The 19,272-nt window shown below is 35.1% G+C and overlaps 1 protein-coding gene across 1 annotated transcript in view; it reads left to right on the top strand.

The window, feature by feature from the left end:
* Positions 1-1,102: 1,102 nt before the first annotated feature.
* Positions 1,103-19,272, top strand: part of LOC120777801 (palmitoleoyl-protein carboxylesterase NOTUM) — a 29,135-nt gene continuing 10,965 nt past the window's right edge. The window contains exon 1 of the mRNA XM_040109334.1: positions 1,103-1,268. Coding sequence (XP_039965268.1) covers positions 1,140-1,268 — 129 coding nt within the window. The 5' untranslated portion in view covers positions 1,103-1,139. The remainder of the gene's footprint in view (positions 1,269-19,272) is intronic.

Genomic DNA, 19,272 nt, shown 5'->3' with positions numbered 1-19,272 from the left:
CTTCATTCACCGATCATTATTAGTTTTGTTATTGTTTACCATATTCTAAACAAAATTGCCGCCACTTGCACACAACTGACATACTCAAACACACACACACATACAGTCAAACACTTTGCACTTTACGCAAACGAATGTAAACAAAAGAGCAAACGTAAATAAGAACAAAAACCTGCGCGCTCACACACATGCACTCCACACAATTACCTGCACGCCGCTGCAAACGCAGGCAAACTGAGCAGCGATAAGGTGGATGTGACTTTCTTTGCTTGCCGCGCGGCAAGAGCGCACAACAATCCACTGATAAGGCGACGCGCTGGCAAACAAGTTGTTTGCCGAAGAGCGCGCACCTGTGTACAGTGCGAGAGCGAGAGCGCCAGTCACTAATACAATGAAGAGCAACCAACTGCACTGCAATTCCACCGCTCGAGTTGTAAATAACAACAACAACGCACACACAAACGCAAGCATTCTCTGCCGCACTCGCAGCTTAGTCGCTGACGAAGCCATCGCCGTCGCTGCCATCTCAAAATTGGGCCTACTGATATGCACGCTTGCTCGCCTTCGTATGCATGTTGTTATTGTTCGTGCTGCTGCTGCTGATGTTGCTTGTCGGCCAGATCACACGATCGACAGCAGAAGCAAGCAGGCAGTGGTGGCTGCGACGGCGGCAGCTTCTTCCACAGCTCGGCAACTTTACAAGACACAGCCACATTTCGTTGCCGTTTATCTGCGTTCACCTTCAGCATTCCGCGACGAACGCTCAGTGCAAACGGACGTGTATTTCTCTGTCACGAAATTGTCACAAATAGTAGTCTGCAGATTTCAACTGACACCAAAAAAAGCGTAAAGTGTTTAAGCGAAAAATTATTGAGTATTTGAAAATCACAATTATCATGCTATCAAAACAACAACAACAAAGTGTAATAAAAGTGGTTTACTGTGTTTAAAATCTTTAAATTTTTTTTAATTGCAAGTTTGCGCCAGAAGTGTTATGTTTGATTAGAAAAATAAAAGAAATCACCACAACAAAGTGTGCGCAAGCAACAAATATAAGATTGAAGATATAAAATTTATATTAATTGATAATGTCAAGTGTAAGCGCAGTGTAATTATCGCTACAAATTTATATCAATAAAATGGCAAGGCCAAATTTCAACAACAACGAACGCATGTTGACAACAACTTTTAACACAACAACAAAAAACAAAAATATGTCTTCAAGCTCTGCAACAAATCAACGGACTACGAGTAATCGGTGGATGAAGGTGAGTTCATTGAGCAAAAAAATGGAAAAAATAGCAGATAATCTGAAAATTATTGAAAAGCACAATGGAAGTTGAATAATACTTTGAAGCGGCACATCTTTACATCCAAACGCATTTTTTAATTCAAATTTTCATTTTCAAGAATTCCCCAAAAAAAATTTTTTAATTTAAGAAATTATTTTTTTGAAATAAAATTTAAAACAATATTAATAATCTTGAATAAATTTATTTTTTGAAATTTTGAAAATAAATAATTTTTTTTAATATATAAAATTAAAAAAAAATATTAATACTCCTCCACTTTTCGATGTTGTTTAGCAGTATTATTTTTAGTAAGCTAACTGTAAGTGGTGAAAGTAGTAATTGTTTTAAAAATTCGAATACAAAATTAATATTTTTACTGCAAGGTTTCAAAACATATACTTTAATGCCGAGATCGTTTGGAAAAGACGGTAGTCAAAACACCTTTATTTTTTTAATATTAACCTTAACAAATTTTTGTTAATAGTTTTCAAGATTTTCGAAAAATAAGACACAGAAGCATCCAAGCCAATTTTAGACAAATATTTTTTATATTTTTGAAAGTAAAATGATAAATAAAACTTTTTACTTATTAAAATTTTTTTTTCGAAAACGGCGTTATATGAAGGAGTTATATATTTTGAATCGGTCTTTTAGCCTTTTCATGAAATAATATTTAAATCTGAATATTTTTATTCTAACGCGCAGAATTTTCATATGTATTCTAAATTTTTTCCTATGAAAACTTTCATGAATATTTTTATGAAAACCCAACTTTGAAAACGCCGCAAATATTTTGTTGTTCATTAAAAAATTGTTAAATGTTATTTTTTTTTCATTTAAAAATTTCATGAGAATTTTTACGAAAAACTATCTAAGAAATATACGCAAAAACTTTTTTAAAATTTTATATATTTGGTACTACCTGATCAAATTTGACTCGGACTGGTCCATTTTAAATTTTTTTTGCATTTGTTTGTGCTTAAATACTTAAAAAATTTCATGAATATTTTTCTGAAAACCCAACTTTGAAATGTACGCGAAAAGTATTATTTTTATCAAATTGATCAAATTTTACTCGGACTGGTCCATTTAAAGTTTTTTGCATGCATTTGTGCTGAAATATGTGAATATGTAATGTTTGACAGTTCGGGTCGAAGGTGACCATATAGATCATATAGACCATATAGATCATATTATATTCCCACGAAAGTCGGGTCTATGTACTCAGAATGAACCAACACAGTAACTTATTATTACTAAAAATTAATGGCGAGTACCAGAGCAGCAACAATTTAACCATCGAATACAAAAGGCATAAAATTTTCAATAAAACAAAGTTTTCACCGGTAAACGAATTTCTAAGATACTGTGAAATTGTATATTACTATTATTTCTTAAGTCTGTTTTCACACATGAACTTCATGGAAGAAAATTCAGAACTTTTAAAACACAACGATCAATTTTAGATAAGGGTTGGTTGTCTGTTACTTCCCAATAGATATTTATGAATATAATATAAAATAAATTAAATATCAAATTAAAATAAAATGAACTAGAATAATTAATTTGAAGTCTCAGAAGCCTTTAACTTGTGACTTCTTCGATTTTTTTAAGGCTTTGTTCAATTTAGTCAAAGAAACCACAAATTAATATTTATATTACAATCTCGAAATCTAACATTTTGAGTTCATAAGAATTTTATTTATTTGTTGACTTAACAAAATTTAAAAAAAATTATATTTTTTTAGATTTCAGCTTTAATAAACTCAAAACCTTAAACTCGAGTTTAAGTAAGTGTTTAAGAAAATTACATAATATGTTGACTTAGTTAACTTATATGTATAGTAGAATTTACGTAATTTTGAAACTCAAAACTTTTAACTCGAGTTTAAGCAAAATTATAAAAATGGTATAATTTCTTGTCTTAACTCCTAATTTAAACTCGAGTTTAAGTTAAAGTTGAAAAATTGGCTTTTTCTTGACTTACTTAAAGTAAACATAAAAAATGGTATAATTTTTTTAGGTTTCTGCTTACATAAACCCAAAACGTTAAACTCGAGTTTAAGTAAAAGTTGAAAAACCACATTTCTGTTGCGTTTCTTATATGTAAATATTACAGATTTTATAAACTCAAAACCTGAAACTCGAGTTTAAGTAAGTGTTTAAGTAAATGGCATAATATGTTGACATACTTAACTTATATATAATATATAGAATTTACGACTTTTTGAAACTCAAAATCTTATACTCGAGTTTAGGTAAAAGTTTATTTTTTTTTGTAAAAAAAAAAGTATAGACACATATATCTGCAATAAAATATTAATAGGCTGACCTCAGTGAAGAAACTTCTAAACATAGATAGCCTTGAAAAATATTTGTTGTCCAAAAAATACCATTTAATAGATTATTTCGAAAAATGTAAAAATAAATATTAGTAAAAAGCATTTTCTTAAAAGCAAAAACAAAACTTAATGTTCAACCATTTTTTTATATACAACACTTTTTATTATTGTCAATTTGTGTTAAACTATTTTCCTTCCTGCATAAAACGCAGTTAATTGTAGCCATAAATTAGGATTTCTGCCAAAAAATATCAAAAACTCGTAACAAATCTATTAAGGCAAACATTCTAATCGACGCGGGCATTAAAAGGCCTTCAGCGCTTGCCGCCGCTTGTGGCACTTTCAGGTACTGCAATGATACCTACCAAAATTTCTGCGCGCATAAATCACTTGGGTGTACCCAAAATGCGCACACACACACACACACACAAAAGCGCAAGCAGACTAGCTCTCCCTCTAGCACACGCGCGGTCACCGTGCTCATAGCATATACTCGAGCGCACATGTGCATACAAATGTACATGCGAGTATGCGCGCACGACGGGATAAGCAGCACGGCAGCGTTTGATCTCTGACACCCGCTGTTGACTTGTCAAATTAATAAATTTACCGCCTTTGCATCATCGAAAGCCGAGTTTTAGCGCTTGTCCGGCCAAGTGGCCAACAGAAATTACCATATCAATAAAGCCCAACGTACACGCGCGCCGGCATGTGTATGTGCGCGCGGCGGTTGAAATGAAAGAAAAACACAGTTGTTTTTTTGTAGAAAACAATTCTTCGCATACTGGTGGCTTCCATTTACATGCAACTTCACAATAAAATACGATTAAATTCAAATGATGCGGCTTTGGGCCAAATGAAGAAGTAGCACAAGCCCGAATGCGCGCACGCGCATGCCCAACGAACGCTTTGGCGTTATGCCGTATGCCGACGCTGCCACCTTTGCCGAAAGGTAAGAATTAAAAACAAAATACCAGCGTGTAGCGCGAAACGTGAAACGGGGAGGGGAAATCAAAAATAACAATAACAAAGACGGTTTAGACGTAAATATTGCAATGCTGTTCGAAAAGCGACAGTCCCTCATCAATTTTATATGCAGCAACTCTGCCGCCAACGAGTGGGTTGCTGCGGCAGCATGTGGCATTCGTAGCGGCGCGTTCATAAAATGTAGCATTTGCCGCATGCGTTTCCACATGTCTTTTGGCTGTTGGCTGTTTGCTTGGTTGTTGGTGTGCCCCCATTGAGTGTCATATATAAAAGCCTGCTTTATAATCGCTCGGCCGTTTGCGGTCGGCATAAATTCTTTGGTTGGAAACGCGTGGCATATGCACAGTAAACCAATTAATGGAATTAGTATAAATTTTAAAGGATTTTGTACGGTTACCACGGTTATTGTGAATACAAAGATGAGCTTTTTTGTTTGTGGCGGATGTTCATGGTTTGGATATGTACCTTGATTCGACTGTTGTTGATCCGAATGAGGCAATTCAAAATTTAAAAGGTGAAGAAAGTTGCTATCAGCATTTATGTTCCCATTGAAAAGCTCAAAAGCACACTGAAAGCTCAACAAAACAGTCAGGAGCAAACTTTCAAGCTACAAAGAAGCAGGAAATTTATATTCATATTGAAAAATTTTCTAAGAGCTCCACGTTATATTTTCATGTCTCAGAACGAAACTCGTCACAAAGCTTTTGCTAAGTTCCTTCTCTGAACTTTTTGGAATTCCACAGCTAGTATGTTGTTTTAGGTTACCTAAAAAAAAATGCGGCGATTAGTCCAGAGAGTGTCGCTTGTGACCATAGAATTTGCCAAAAGCTTTTGATAAATTATGTACTACACTCTCTTACGTTTTATATCCGGCGATTGGTTAGGCATGCCAACAAGCTTTGAAAGCTTTTAAATATTTTTAAGCCTTTAATCAACTTTTCGAACTTGTACCGAATAAAAAAGAACTCATTACAAAATTTCATAAGAAAAAATCACTTCCTTCATGGAAATTTTAACACCAACTAAGCCACTGTAAGACCACAATGCACCTCCATCAACGGCAACATCATCGTCATCGTCCTCGTCACAGCAGTTGCTACTGTTTTCGAAGTTAAGATCAATGCGCAACGCCGCCACCGCCTCTACCGAGACCACTTGGACTAAATAACCCGTCCACTATGACCAAACACCGAGCAGAGCAACAACAACAACGAACAGATTTTGGCCAGCGCACAGAAGCAAAATTAAACAAAAACAACAGCAAATAAGCGAAACACAACAGCAACAAGAGGAAGATGAACAGAAACAACAACAACAATGGTCATAACGAAAACCACACCAAACAAAGCTGAATCAAACCAAACACTATATTCCAGAGCCAGTAAGCCAACAGCCAACAACAACTCGGTGAACCGAGACTGGTTGAAACGGAACGTATCGGTTCGGCGTGGATTGGTTTGGGCGACCCCTTATAAACATAACGTTTACATACAACAACAAAACACTAATTCAACAAATACAAATTAAAGAGAACTGAAAGTGGAAGAAACACAAAAACAATGAAAACAACAGCGACACTCTCTATCGGGCCGGTCGATCGGACGATCGGTCGGTTGATCTTTCGTTTCTTTGGGATCGGCAAGGTTTGTCGCTAAGTCACTTGGCCGTTTGGTCCGACAGTCATTATACTTACGTTCGTCTTTGCAACTTGCCGCCAAGTGTCGGCGAAGATCAAAGCGAAATCGGCACGGGCTTAGCGCGCTCAGCAGAGGTGAGCATCGTGCCACAGTTGTAGCCGCAATCGCAGCAGACAACAAATGATCGCGCACATACAAACACACAGAGTTGAGGTATGCGCAACGACGTGTATGTATGTGTGCATGCAATAAATACGAGTTGTAGTGGACAGACGTTGGCGCAGCGGCGAGCTCGACTTGGCGGTTTGGTTGAAAGTTGCGCGCAGACGGACAACTGAATGAACAATCAACAGCAGCAATGCAAGCGAACAACAATAAGAGCAACAGTATGGACAAAACACGGCGTTGATCTACTGGCGAGCGCATGAGTCCACACATATACATACATATATACACATGGTTGTACGCTACTCTCGGCTATCGGCAGCGTTGCCGCGCAACTTGTCTGCTTGGATCGTTTATTTTCCCCTTTGTGTGCTTCATCTTCTACTTACGCAAAACTGCTTCCGAATTACCTGTCGCCAGCCATCCAACCGCTCAGCCAAACGACCATCCTCCGTGTGTCCGTCCGCATGCGCGCGCGTGTGTGTGTTTGTGTCTACGCTGTGGCTTGACTTCACGTTTTTACGCATTTTGTTTTGCTCTGCTTATTCTTCACAGCCACAATGCCGACACACGACGAATTATACACGCGTCTGTATATCGCACACACACACACACATGTCGTTATATGAAGATATACTAATGCGGCTACATATCAACTTGGCTACTGTTGTGCGCAATGTCAGCGCTCGTTGCTTGTATCTGTGTGTGTGTGTTTGTCTGCATAATAACGGCGATATCAACAGTATCTTTGCATATTGAGCCGCGTTCCGCGCGCCGCCGCGTGATAATTTCGCTTGCTGTTTGCTTAGCCTATTTCTGCAGCTTCTATGCTTGACGCGCATGCGCGCACGGTAGCGCTGTGATCGCGCAGCAACGGCTACATCAATTATAACAACAACAGCAACTACAACTGCCGCAAAGAACATGGCGATTTTTCTACCCAACTGCCAATTGCCGTTGCAGTTTTCCTTTTACCCCAAGCGGTAGTAACACGCGCCAGCACACTTAATTGCCGGCAAAGGCGTAACAACAACAACTTGTTTCGTTTTTTTCTTTGCAGACGTTAAACAGGTGCAATTTCCATGCGTACGCGCGCAGCTTTTGAAAAATTGTGGCTCGTTTTTCACCGCGAGTGGCATTTATGCGCTACTGCCACCTCCAGCGGCGGCGCGCTTTCTTATGTTCCACCCCGCGCGCGTGTGTGTGTGTGCGCGCGCGCCAGTTTTTGTTTACAAGCGGCGCTTGTCGCGCTTAAATGCCGGCAGTGCACCATTTGCACATCCATAACATTTGTCGCTCAAAGCCTTAATTAAACTATTAGCAAAACATTTAAATTACTTACAGCGCTGGCGGTTAAAGTAGCAGACGCTGTGCGCGCAGTTATTTGCATATTCGCTTGGAATGTTACTTTGTAGGCGTTGCTGGTAAGAGATTAGTTGTTTTGCTGCAAATTGCTCAGTTTTTGTATGCCTTACTTTTTCTTAGCTTACCACAAGCTTTTAGATGTAAAGAGCGTCCCGACACTTCGGGCGTTTTGACTACTAATTATTTAAATTTTTATACTCTTGCCACATGTTGCTACAGAGTAGAATAGTTTTGTTCACCTAATGGTTGTACGTTTCACTTAAAACTAAGCGAGATGGATATAAGGTTATGTATATGACCTGATCATTTTCAGGATGAGAAAACCAGTTGTTCGTCCGTCCGTGCAAGCTGTAACTTGAGTAAAAATTTAGATATCTTGATGAAGCTTCGTATATGCGTTCCTTGCCAGAAAAAATACGAGTTCGCAGATTGCCATAATCGGGGCCCTGGCACGCCCACAAAATGCCCTTAACCGAAAACCTATGAAAAGGCATCAAATTAAGATATAGAACTGTAATTCGGCACAGATCGCAGCACTAAGGGGCACCTATGGGCAACTTTGAAAAAGTTGGCATGGCCCTGCCCTCTAATAATTTTAATGAATATATCTTTTAAACCACTTATAGCACAACAACCAAGTTCACTCAACGCAAATATTATAAGAACTCTTACCGACAGTGTGAAAACTAATGAAATCGGGTGCTATCCCCGCTCCTTATTTTTCTTATAACGGTGCATTTTTGTGCTTAAACTCGCCTTAGACCCATTTAACTAACAAGCCTTATGTCCCTGAGGGTACTTCGCTGGCTTTAATTCTTTCCAGTTTGAAATCAATGGAATGTTCAGTTATATCCGAACTGCGTTATGGTTGCGTTGTGAAAATTTCTTAACTAAGTCTAGTCTCATATTATTACTACTTATACAAACACTTCTCAGAAAGTACCGGCCCCGAGTTTTTTTTGTCACGAATTAACTAAAAGCTCTACTCCAATATCATTAAACTGGGAATGGATTAGAGCTACGTTTTTTTCATGAAATCTTGATGTGTGTTGCCCAACCAAAAGTACTTGAGCAGTTCCAAGTTCTTTTGGCGTCAGTAGTTCACCAAAGGTAAAGAGGACCTTAGAAGTGTACTTTCAATCTTTATTGTCTTAGTTTATAGGGTTGTAGAGTTTTAAGTATCCACACATTGAGTCTAAAAACTTTCCAGGTGATAAATGTCGAAGTTGCCTAGAAGAAAACGAAGTATAAATATCGCTTAATTTTGGACTGTTCAGCTTTCGTCGGATTAAAGTTGAAACTACTTGGTTTGTATATATCGAAATGTCTGTGCTAGGCTTAAAGCGCACTTTAAATCAATGAGAATTTAACTAAATCTTTAGAAGTTTTTTCTGGTATCAAAAAAGACCGGATTACAACTGCCCAATTGAACTCTACGTAATCGCCGTCGTCGTCAGTCCAGATAGCTAATACCAATTCAATAAAACGCTTTATGTACATCTTTTTATACCCTGAATAGGTTACATTAATTATACCACGGAGTTTGTCATACTCAAAAGGAAACTTCCATTTCCTTGGAAGTGGCCAGAAACGATTCTGTTGCATATGGCTCAAGCAGCTCACGACCTCCGGTCTAGACCAAGCATTCTCTGGATAGCCAAAAAACATCTGTTTGAAGGCGAGCTAATGTGAGAAGGCGAAACATCCCTCTTCAGGATAGTGCGCTGCGTTTGGTACCCGCCACGTAAAAAACAACCCCAATGAAGAGAATAAAATAGCCTCGGATGTTTAGATTTACTAGTACATTATCATCATTTTCTCCCAAGAAGCTGATCATTTATCGGAAGCGTTGATATCGGATCACTAAAGGATTTAGCTGTCATACAAACTGGCCAAAACAACGCTACAATCTCCGAACATATTTCTCAGCTCATCGGGCGATTTCGTTTTCAGTATTTCGTATTCTCGAGCATTAGTTACAAGTGTAATCGTCTAATACTTAAAAATATTGCAAACTCGTGTGAAAACAACTTAATTATTCCACTATTTGCCCAAAAGAGGCACCGCCTCACAAACCATTCATATGTCCATCACTTGAGTGGCAATAACACAAAAAACAGCTGTTTATGACAACTATCTAAAAAGTAATGTAATCGTTGCTTATGGTGAATTAATCGATATGTCGCCGAACGCGCGACCGTAACGCATTGACACACACAGCAAACAACAGCAACGGCAAAAGATGAAAAAACTAGCGTTTAATGCCAAAAATGGAGCTATAAAGCATCAATGCCGCTGGACAGGTGTAAAATGACAATTAATAACCGAGACGTGACAATTTAATGCGCACTGGACAAGAAGACTGAAGCTAAAGAAGTATGGGAAAAAGTAGAAAAAAAAAATAATATAAGACAGATATACAGGCAGGTTAGGTAAATGCCTGGCGAGCGCGGAAGAAAACAAAAAACGAGTGCGTGGACATTAAAAATGCCAGTAGCAACAACAACAGAATATGCACAGATTTAGGCGTACTTAAAAGCACAAGTTAGCACAATTACAACAACAACAACATAACTAAATGCAAATAACCATAAATTAGCACTTGCGAAAATTAGCAAAAATCAGCAGGCGAAACAAATCACGACGCAGCAAAGCGGCCGCGCGCTAGCGTTTGACAGTTAAACTTGGCTTTAATGAGCGCAGCCATAAAACGCTAGAAGACTCGCTGCTATTTGCATACCTGTTGCTTAAACGGCGTTAATTGGGCGGGTTAAAAGCGGCAATCACAAGCGTATATTTACTGCTGGAAGCCATGAGTGTGTGTGGAATGCGGCAAGCGCCACATGCATGTGCCTTGTTGCAGTAATAACAACAATAAAATGCATTGAAATCAAGACAAGTAAACGCTGGCAGGTGTATAAATTAATTAAAAGTGCAGTGGCGGCATAAGCGGCTTTCAATTCACTTTACATTTTCAATAATTTACAAGCGATTCCATGAAGCTGGCTTTGAACTGTGAAGTGCCGCTGGCAGCGCCGCTCGCAGCGCAATATTTTTATTGCGGCGCCATCGATTAAAGTCGATTAGCAAAAGGTTGGAACATTTAGTATTTGATGCATACATTATTTATTTGAATTATAGTTGATTGCAAGTGCTTTGCCGCTCGCCAATAATTTATGCATTGATTTTATTTACTTGGGTGTAGATATGTGTGTAGGTGTGCATGTACATACATAGGTAGCCATGTCACTGCAAAGTTAATTTATGTTTGTTTTCATTTAAAACTATATTTATTATTATTGAATTTAATGAATTTTCTATAGTTTTTTATAATGTTATTAATTATTAATTAATGTTGTTGCGTGTTTCAATAAAGGAAAAAAATTATGGTTAACTATAAGTAGCTTAATCATTTTATATAATCTTGTATATGTGCATCAAAGCATTTATTAAAACAAAATATTTTTTATAAAAAAAAAATTCTACTAAAAATTTCAAAATTGGTTTAAAAAAAAGTAATATTATATAGAAACGAAAAAGGTATATTTTTGAAAAAAAAAATATTTAAGGAAACTAGTTTATAGTTAAACCAATTTCAGATTTTTTCTCAAAACTTAAAATTAAAAAAAAAAAACATACAACAAAATAATAATAAAAGTAGTGAAACTAAAACACAATATTATTGCAAAAAAAAGTAATATTTAAAGAAAACTTTATTTAAAAAAAAATATTTTTTGATGAAACATTTTTACATTTTCTTCTCAACACTCATGAATTAAAAAATAATAATAATAATAATAACAGTGAACGCCAATAGTATTGTTGAAAAATTTAGTTACATTTTTTTCTCATAACTTAAGAAATTTAAAAAAACACTATAATAATAATAGTGAAACAAAAATAGTATATTAACGCAAAAAGAAATATTTTTAAAAGAAACCATTTTATAGTTAAAGAAAAATACATTTTTTGATTAAACCATTTTTAATTTATTTAATTTTATTTTTTATCATTTTATTTTTTTATTTTATTTTCTTTATTATTTCTTTTTATTATTTTTTTATTTTGTTTTATTTATTATTTCTTTTCATTATTTTTTTATTTTGTTTTATTTTGTTTTGTTTTATTTTTTTTAATTACACACAAAAACAATTTTAATTTGCATGGAATTCTTTTAATTTGTTGAAATTTAAAAAATATTAAATTTACTTAATACTTTTAGTTAAAAAAAATATATTTTCTTACAAAAAAAATTTGAAAATATTTTTGCTATTAGGAAAAAAATTGAAGAAAAAAAATTAAAAAAACTATATATTTTACTAAATTACTTGTTTAAAAAAAGTTTTTTTAACTTTCGATTTTTGTAATAATATTTTGAATAATTCATTATTTAAAAAACGCCAATATTATTGTTTTAATTTTTTTCTAATCACTATTTTAACTGAGAATATGTTATTTAATTAAACTAGAAAGTATTTTTAATTGAATAAAATATTTTTCATTTGCTAAAAGTATTACATAAAAATTTTTTTTTTTTTAATTTCAGAAAAATGTAAATGTTATTTTTCCAAAAAAGTTTTATTGAAAAAATAAAATAGATTTTAGTTATAAAAAGCTTTGCATCAAAAAATATTTAGAATTTTTCTAAAACATGTTTTACATATTATATTTTTTTATAAGAAAAAATAAAAAATATTTTTTTAAAAAAATCAAAAAAAAATTTAAAAAAGAAAATAGTTTTCAGTTAATAAAAAGATTTTCCTCAAAAAATATTAATTATTTTCCCAAAACATGTTTCACATATTTTTCTTTAATAAAAAAATTAAAAATATTTTCTTGATAAATCAAAAAAAAGACAATTATTAAAAACATGAAACAGTTTTCAGTTAATAAAAAAATTTGCCTAAAAAATATTAAATATTTTTCTAAACATGTTTTCCATAAAAAAAAAATAATGAAAAAAATATTTTCTTAAAAAATCTTACGTTTTTTGGTTTTTGTATTAATATTTTTTATAGTTTTACTTTCTAAAAACACCCATAATAATATATATCCAATTATCTAACTTGTTTATGTTGCCATTCTTTTTTAAATTTTGTGAGTGTTATTATACTATTTTCAATGATATTATGCTATTATTCCATAGTAATTTTTTTTTTCTTAAAATTTTTTGTTATTCAGTGAACAGCAGCGAAAATGATATATTTAATAATAGCTTATTGTAATTATAAACAATTATTCAACAACTGATTTTGATAACGGAGACTTATACAGAAGTTTGCATACATCCAGGCGCATAACTAATTAGTGCAGCGCTTCTTTAAGCATTAAGTTTGCGTTATGAACAAGCTAAGTTTAAAAATGTTACAAAATGTCATATGATCAAGCAGAAGCTTGGTGACATATCCGATGATTGTTGTAATGGTTTTATAAATCTTCTCATTTTTAAAAAATACTTTGAAAAATTATATACCCACTATAGTTTATACCCACAGAACTCTCATCCTCAAACTTCAACTCCATACTTCTTTCTGAGTTTCGTCTTTATGTAGTTTATTGTAATAATATGATTGTACATAAATATTTACATCCCAGCCACCCTTGTCGGCATCCTAAAATGCTTGTAAAGTTAACTCAAGCACGTTTAGCTGCGCACCCGACTTGCAAATTTCTTAAATCAATACACTGGCAAACACAGCCAAGGCGCACCAACCCACACACCCAGCCACAAACATCATTCATTGATCGAAGCTGAAGCTTTCGCTGCGCGCCGCTTGAAATGGGCTGAGCAACAGGCGCTTCGCCGAATTGAACGCTAATTGGTTTATTATTAGCCGCGGCAAGCGCGCAAGCTCACAATCACGACGGCGACGCAGCCGACGAGTATTGACTTTGACTTTAGGTGTTGTGCATAAAAGCAATTAGCTCGCATTAGCTACACCAAACGAACGAGAAAATAATGAGCAAAGGCACGAATTTACATATTTCACATGTGAGTGTGTGTGTGCACACTCCAACGTATTTACAATCGTCGAATGAGGCGAATTAGCAAGTCAGCTTCTAAGGCGGCGGAGCGCTCATACGCCGTGTTGAACCGCGCAATTGAAGAGTGTGTGCATAGTTAGCCGAGAGAGAGCGCAAAGTGCAAGAGAGCAAAGCAATAATACCAGCAGAAACAAGAAATTGCAAACGTTAAGCCAGCTGACAGCAACAGCAATAACAGCAGCAACAACAACAGCAACAACGTCGCATTGCATTCGGTAGTAGAAATTCAGTTTTGATTATCGCTAACATGTAAGTGGTATGCCGCGTAGCATTTGCGGCGCATGGCGGCGAACTTCAAACGCGGAATTCATAACGAGCGGTCTTGAGTGGTGTCACGGTGCCTACCCGGACAGCGCCGGCAACAACACCACGCGCGTTCGCTTAATGATAATGTTGATAAAATGTCATAGAAAGAAAATGAAAAATAAGATTAGAAAAAATTGCTGCAAAATAACTCTCGCTGCTGCCGGATGATTGGTTTTCAGTGGCGCCTGACTATCGCTGATTCTAGTTTGCACTTTGCTCAGTGTTGTTGTTGTTGTACATACATATTTCTGTGCCTAGTGGGGAAACCTTGACTTTGTGTGGAAATCGCTGTATGATATTGAAGGCAAATATATGGGAAAAGGTGTTAGCGGTGTGTTTAATATTTTGTTGTTGAGTTATTTGAAGTTGTCAGAGATGAGGAAGAAGATTCGATGCGAAATTATGTTAGGTTAAGTTAGGTCATAGGGTGGATCTTCGCATCAAATGTGTCTCATGACCCCACTTGAACTGCTGTAAGCCTCCAAGGCAAGCAACACCAGACTCTTTGATATCGCCGAATCGTTTTGTACCTACCACAAATTTATTAAGAGGGCTAATATCAATCTCTAAAATTTTGACATATTCTCCGATAATATATCAACCTCAATCTTTCAAAACCTGGACAAATCAGAAGAATATGTCTAAATGATTGTACCCCGCCTTCTTTCATACAGCTTCAGTAATTTGTATCCGACAAAATATGTAAAATCGCCGATTTTTGCCGTTTAACAGAATTCAGAAAACAGATTCCTTTAACTAAAGCTCCCTTGATTTCGATTTTAACAAAAGGAGACATTTTCCGAAAAGTATAGTTAACTGGAGCAGCCAGAATAAGATCATATACTCTCTTAAGAATGATTACTCTTGAATGTTTCATCAAGTGACATATAGTAATAGACCAGTTCCTAACCTCCAAATACTTTTGGTTGTTTTTACGGTTTCTACAACCCTTTCTAAGAGTTAATTTTTACCTGTGTCGAATTTCGAAAATTCTATCTCTAAACCCAATCAAGGATCCTTTGAATTGTAAGATCCTAAAATTTAACTTAAATTTTTTTCTAAAAAAATGTCGTTAAAAGATGTTTTCTGAAAAAATATTTTTGCTCTTCGGAGACAGCTAAAGGGAGGTTCACAGATAAAGAAAAAGTCACAAACCAGCAACGGTTTAGAAACTAACTATATCCGTCTAAATATAATTTAACTACACATTTTTTTTTTCAGAATGCAAGGGTGCTAAGTGCTCTTCCGTTGTTATTAGAATCGGAGAAATGGCACTATTGTTGTTTTTTTTCAAAAAAGGCGTACATTTTAAATCGAAAGTGGTTATTTTGAGATTAAAGTTAAAGCTAACTATCTCTCATGGAATTCCACGTCTTCTATTTATAGTTCCAAAAGTTTCTATAGTTTAAGTCTTTGACTTTGATATTGGTATACAGAGTATTTTGAACCGATTTCTATAATACGGTAGATCACAATCTTCTATTAGAAATGTCATAAAATAACTCTGTATCTTCGCTATTTTATGAATTCTTCATTAATCATTGAATATGGTTCTCTAAAAAAGAATTCTTCAAAATTTGAATTTTATTTTCAGTATATGAACGAAAAATTAAATTTGTGAACAACTACAACCTACATGCTTGATCTATAAGATTTATAAACATATTTCTGTATCCTATGAGCTTTCAAATATATGCAAGATAGATCTAAATAAATAGATAGCAAAATATAGGTTTTGCACTGCTACCTAAGTTCTATTTTGCCATCCACTATATCACAGATGGTCAGCAAGATCCAGCATCCTTAACAATTCCAGGCGCTTTTGGGCGCGACTGAGGTTATGTGATCCCTGTCCTGCTTTGAGCCTGCCTCTACAAATTGCTGGGCAAATCATAATCAAGAGAGATCTAACAATAGAACTATAACAAACTTTATGAACAAAATTTAAACAAGCTTCTCTAGAACTAGTATTAGTAACAGTATAAAAATTATTTAAAAGCTCAAAAACCTAAAAGCCTAAGTAGTGAAAGCTCGTCAATAGTATGAAGATTGATCGATAACTCTCTACGCCCCGTAAAGTCACAGCGCACACAGCCAACAAAACCGACTTCAAATCGACTCAACTGGGCAGCTATGATAATCTCATTAATATTCATAATAAATGCGCTGCTCTGGCGCCACAAAGACTAAATCTTATTTATGTAAATTGTTCGAATGTCGTCTAATCACTTAATCAGAAAGCGCTGTTAATTGAAATATGGCTGATTTGATTTGAATTTAATTAGGTATTTAAATGGTCGTAGGCTGTTTGTTTTTGTCGCCCAAACGCCGCTCATTTCACATTGAAGTCGCTTTTAATTTTTACTTTTTATTATTATTTCTGTCAGTTTTTTTGCGGTTTGTTTTAAAGTTATGCAGCAAATATTTTTTTAGATTTCTCGCTTTATTTCTTGCTTTGTTTCACCACGTCTACCGTCGTGTCTTTTGTACTTTGTTTTATATTTATTTTCTTTTCAAATTTACACGTTTATTTTTTCATTGCCTCTTTTTTTTGTTCGCTTTGCTTTTGATTACTTTGTTTTATTGGTTTTGTTTTGCTTACGAGATTAATTTGGCGCATGCGGCCTATAAACTGTCGGCTAGTCGTCTGATCGGCTATCCAACCGGCCAAAGTGGCGGCAAAGATCAAAGCCAGCATGATTCGATTGAAGATTTGAAGCGATTTCGTCGGTTATTTACGCGCCGCTAAATGAACTAGTCAAAGTGGCAGCAACAACAATGCCGCAACGCCGTTGATGACGATTGACGACGCGGCGTTGTGCTGTGACGTCGACAGCCGCGAGCGCTGTTTAGTGCTGCTGGAAAGCGTGTTGGCGTTGAAAAGAAATTTGAAAATAAAGTTTGAAAAAAAATGAAAAAAATAACAGAGCGTTACTTTGTAAGGTTGTTCCATCCATGGCGTTAATTTGCATTTTCTACAACAACAGCTGTCTTGCGTTTCGCCGTCGCTTTATGTTTTCCCTACTGGGTTAGCTAGACAATTAATTTGCTGTCAATTATAAGTGCATTACACGCTCAAATACATATATGTACTTGTATATTTTCGTTGTTTTTGTTGTGTGTGTAGGCAGTTCAAAGGCGCTTTGATGGATCTCTCAACAATTTATCTGCAACGCTGTGTATCCAAATATAAACGACTCGATTCGCTTTGGTCATTTTAAAATGTAATCAAAGCAGATAATTGAGGATTAATTACACCTTTCAAACAAAGTACAGATTTTAGTGCCAATACATTGAATTTTATACTGCAACTTGAAAGCACTTTTAGGCGTTGACGTGTTTTAGAAGCGCTTTGTTTTATTAAATTGTATATGTTCTTTTTATAATTTTTCATTTGGAAAAGTAACAATTTGGAAAAGCGCTTGGCTTTGAAGAAAAGTCTGTTTGATTTTATTCCCGAACCAATTTCAAAATTTATACACCACAAGTGATTGTAGTAATCTGAAATCTTATAAAAAACAAGATTGCTTCACGAGTGAAGATTTCAAAAAAATTCTGAAGTCTTTCTTACAGTTTAAGCTAATTTCCAGCCCTTTCTGTTTCTATTTCTATTCCGATTTCTATCCTATTCTTATCCTTATTCATATTCATATTCCTATTTCTATTCCAATTGCCATTCTCATTCCTGTTACCATTAATATTCCTATTTCCATTCCCATTCCCATTTTTATTCCCATTCTCCTTCCTTTTCTACTCTATTCTTTTCCTTTCCTTCCTTTTCTTTAATTTTCTTTTCGTTTCTTTTCTTTTCTTTACTTTTCTGGTGTTTTCTTTCCCTTCCTTTCCTCTCCTTTCATTTCCATTACTCTCCTTTCATTTCCTTTCCTTTACTTTACTTACATTTTCTCATGTCATCCTGTCATTTTCTATTTTATACTATCCTATCTTGTCATTTTCTTTTCTTCATTTCCATTTACAACTTCTTTATTGTTTTTTCTTTCTTTTCTTTTTCTTACCTTTAATTTCCTTTCATTTCTTTCCCTTCCTTTCCTTTCCTGTCTTGTCCTTTGCTTTTCTTTTCTTTTCTTACTTTTCTTTCCTCATTTCCATTTACTACTTGTTTATTGTATATCTTATCGTTTCACCTTCGTTTTCCTTCAGTGTTTGCTTATTTTTCTCTTTTAATCTATTTTTATTTCCTTTTACTTTTCTGTCTTCGCTTTATTATTTTTCCTATCTTTTTTTTTATAAGTTTTCCGTAAATAATTTATCTCATCTTTGTGTTACTCTCTTTCTATTATATTTGTCACTCCCACTCACTGTCCTCTTAACGCGCTTTTTCGTAAGGTTTACCTCTTAATACCCCCACTGTTGTGAACGACCCATTACATAACATAACAAATCTGAAAACGTATATCTTTAAAAGAATTCTTTGTTGTTATAGAAGAAACTTTGCCATTAGCTCACCTATTACTTACTGTATCATGGTTCCCGAAGCGTAGTAAGACTTAGGTTTACACCACTGAACTAATGTCTAGACGTAAATACTTAAACCAGACATTCAACGTACAGTTCAACGTCTGCAAACTGCGGACACAGTGAAATACCTAGGGCTCAATCTGGATAGGAAGCTTTCATGGAAGCCGAATATCGAAGAGAGAGCAAAAAAGGCATCAATTGCCTTGTACTTCATCTTCCCATCATGGTGCTTGTTATCACTACGCAGAGTCCCACCGACGAGTTGTTTAGAACTCTCTCTCTCTCTATCTCACTAGTCTTTCGTACAATAGAAAAGTTAATACTAAAACTTTTCTGACCATGAACACCGTTTCAAAACATCAACAATAATTATAGTACTACTAGCTACCAAGAATGAAGAAGAAGCTATCAAGAAGCGCCTTCAATTGCACTTTTGATTAGACGCAACAAAGAACAGAAGCCGAACGTAAGTAATCGATAAGTGTACAATTTCACACGAACGCAAACAGCAAAGAAGCGTCGCCTCACAGCGCAGCTGCAATGAAATGTCGCCAGCACTGCTCAAAGGAAAATAATAATCACATCCGCATTCATCCGTCAGCGAAATGTCAGCATTTAACGCTTTCAACTTTTGAGCGTCACATTGTGGCATTT

This window comes from Bactrocera tryoni, chromosome 5 (assembly GCF_016617805.1).
Source record: "Bactrocera tryoni isolate S06 chromosome 5, CSIRO_BtryS06_freeze2, whole genome shotgun sequence".
Taxonomy (NCBI): Eukaryota; Metazoa; Arthropoda; class Insecta; order Diptera; family Tephritidae; genus Bactrocera; species Bactrocera tryoni.
Note: the sequence above shows the minus strand (reverse complement) of the source record. Positions and strands in the feature narration are given on the sequence as shown.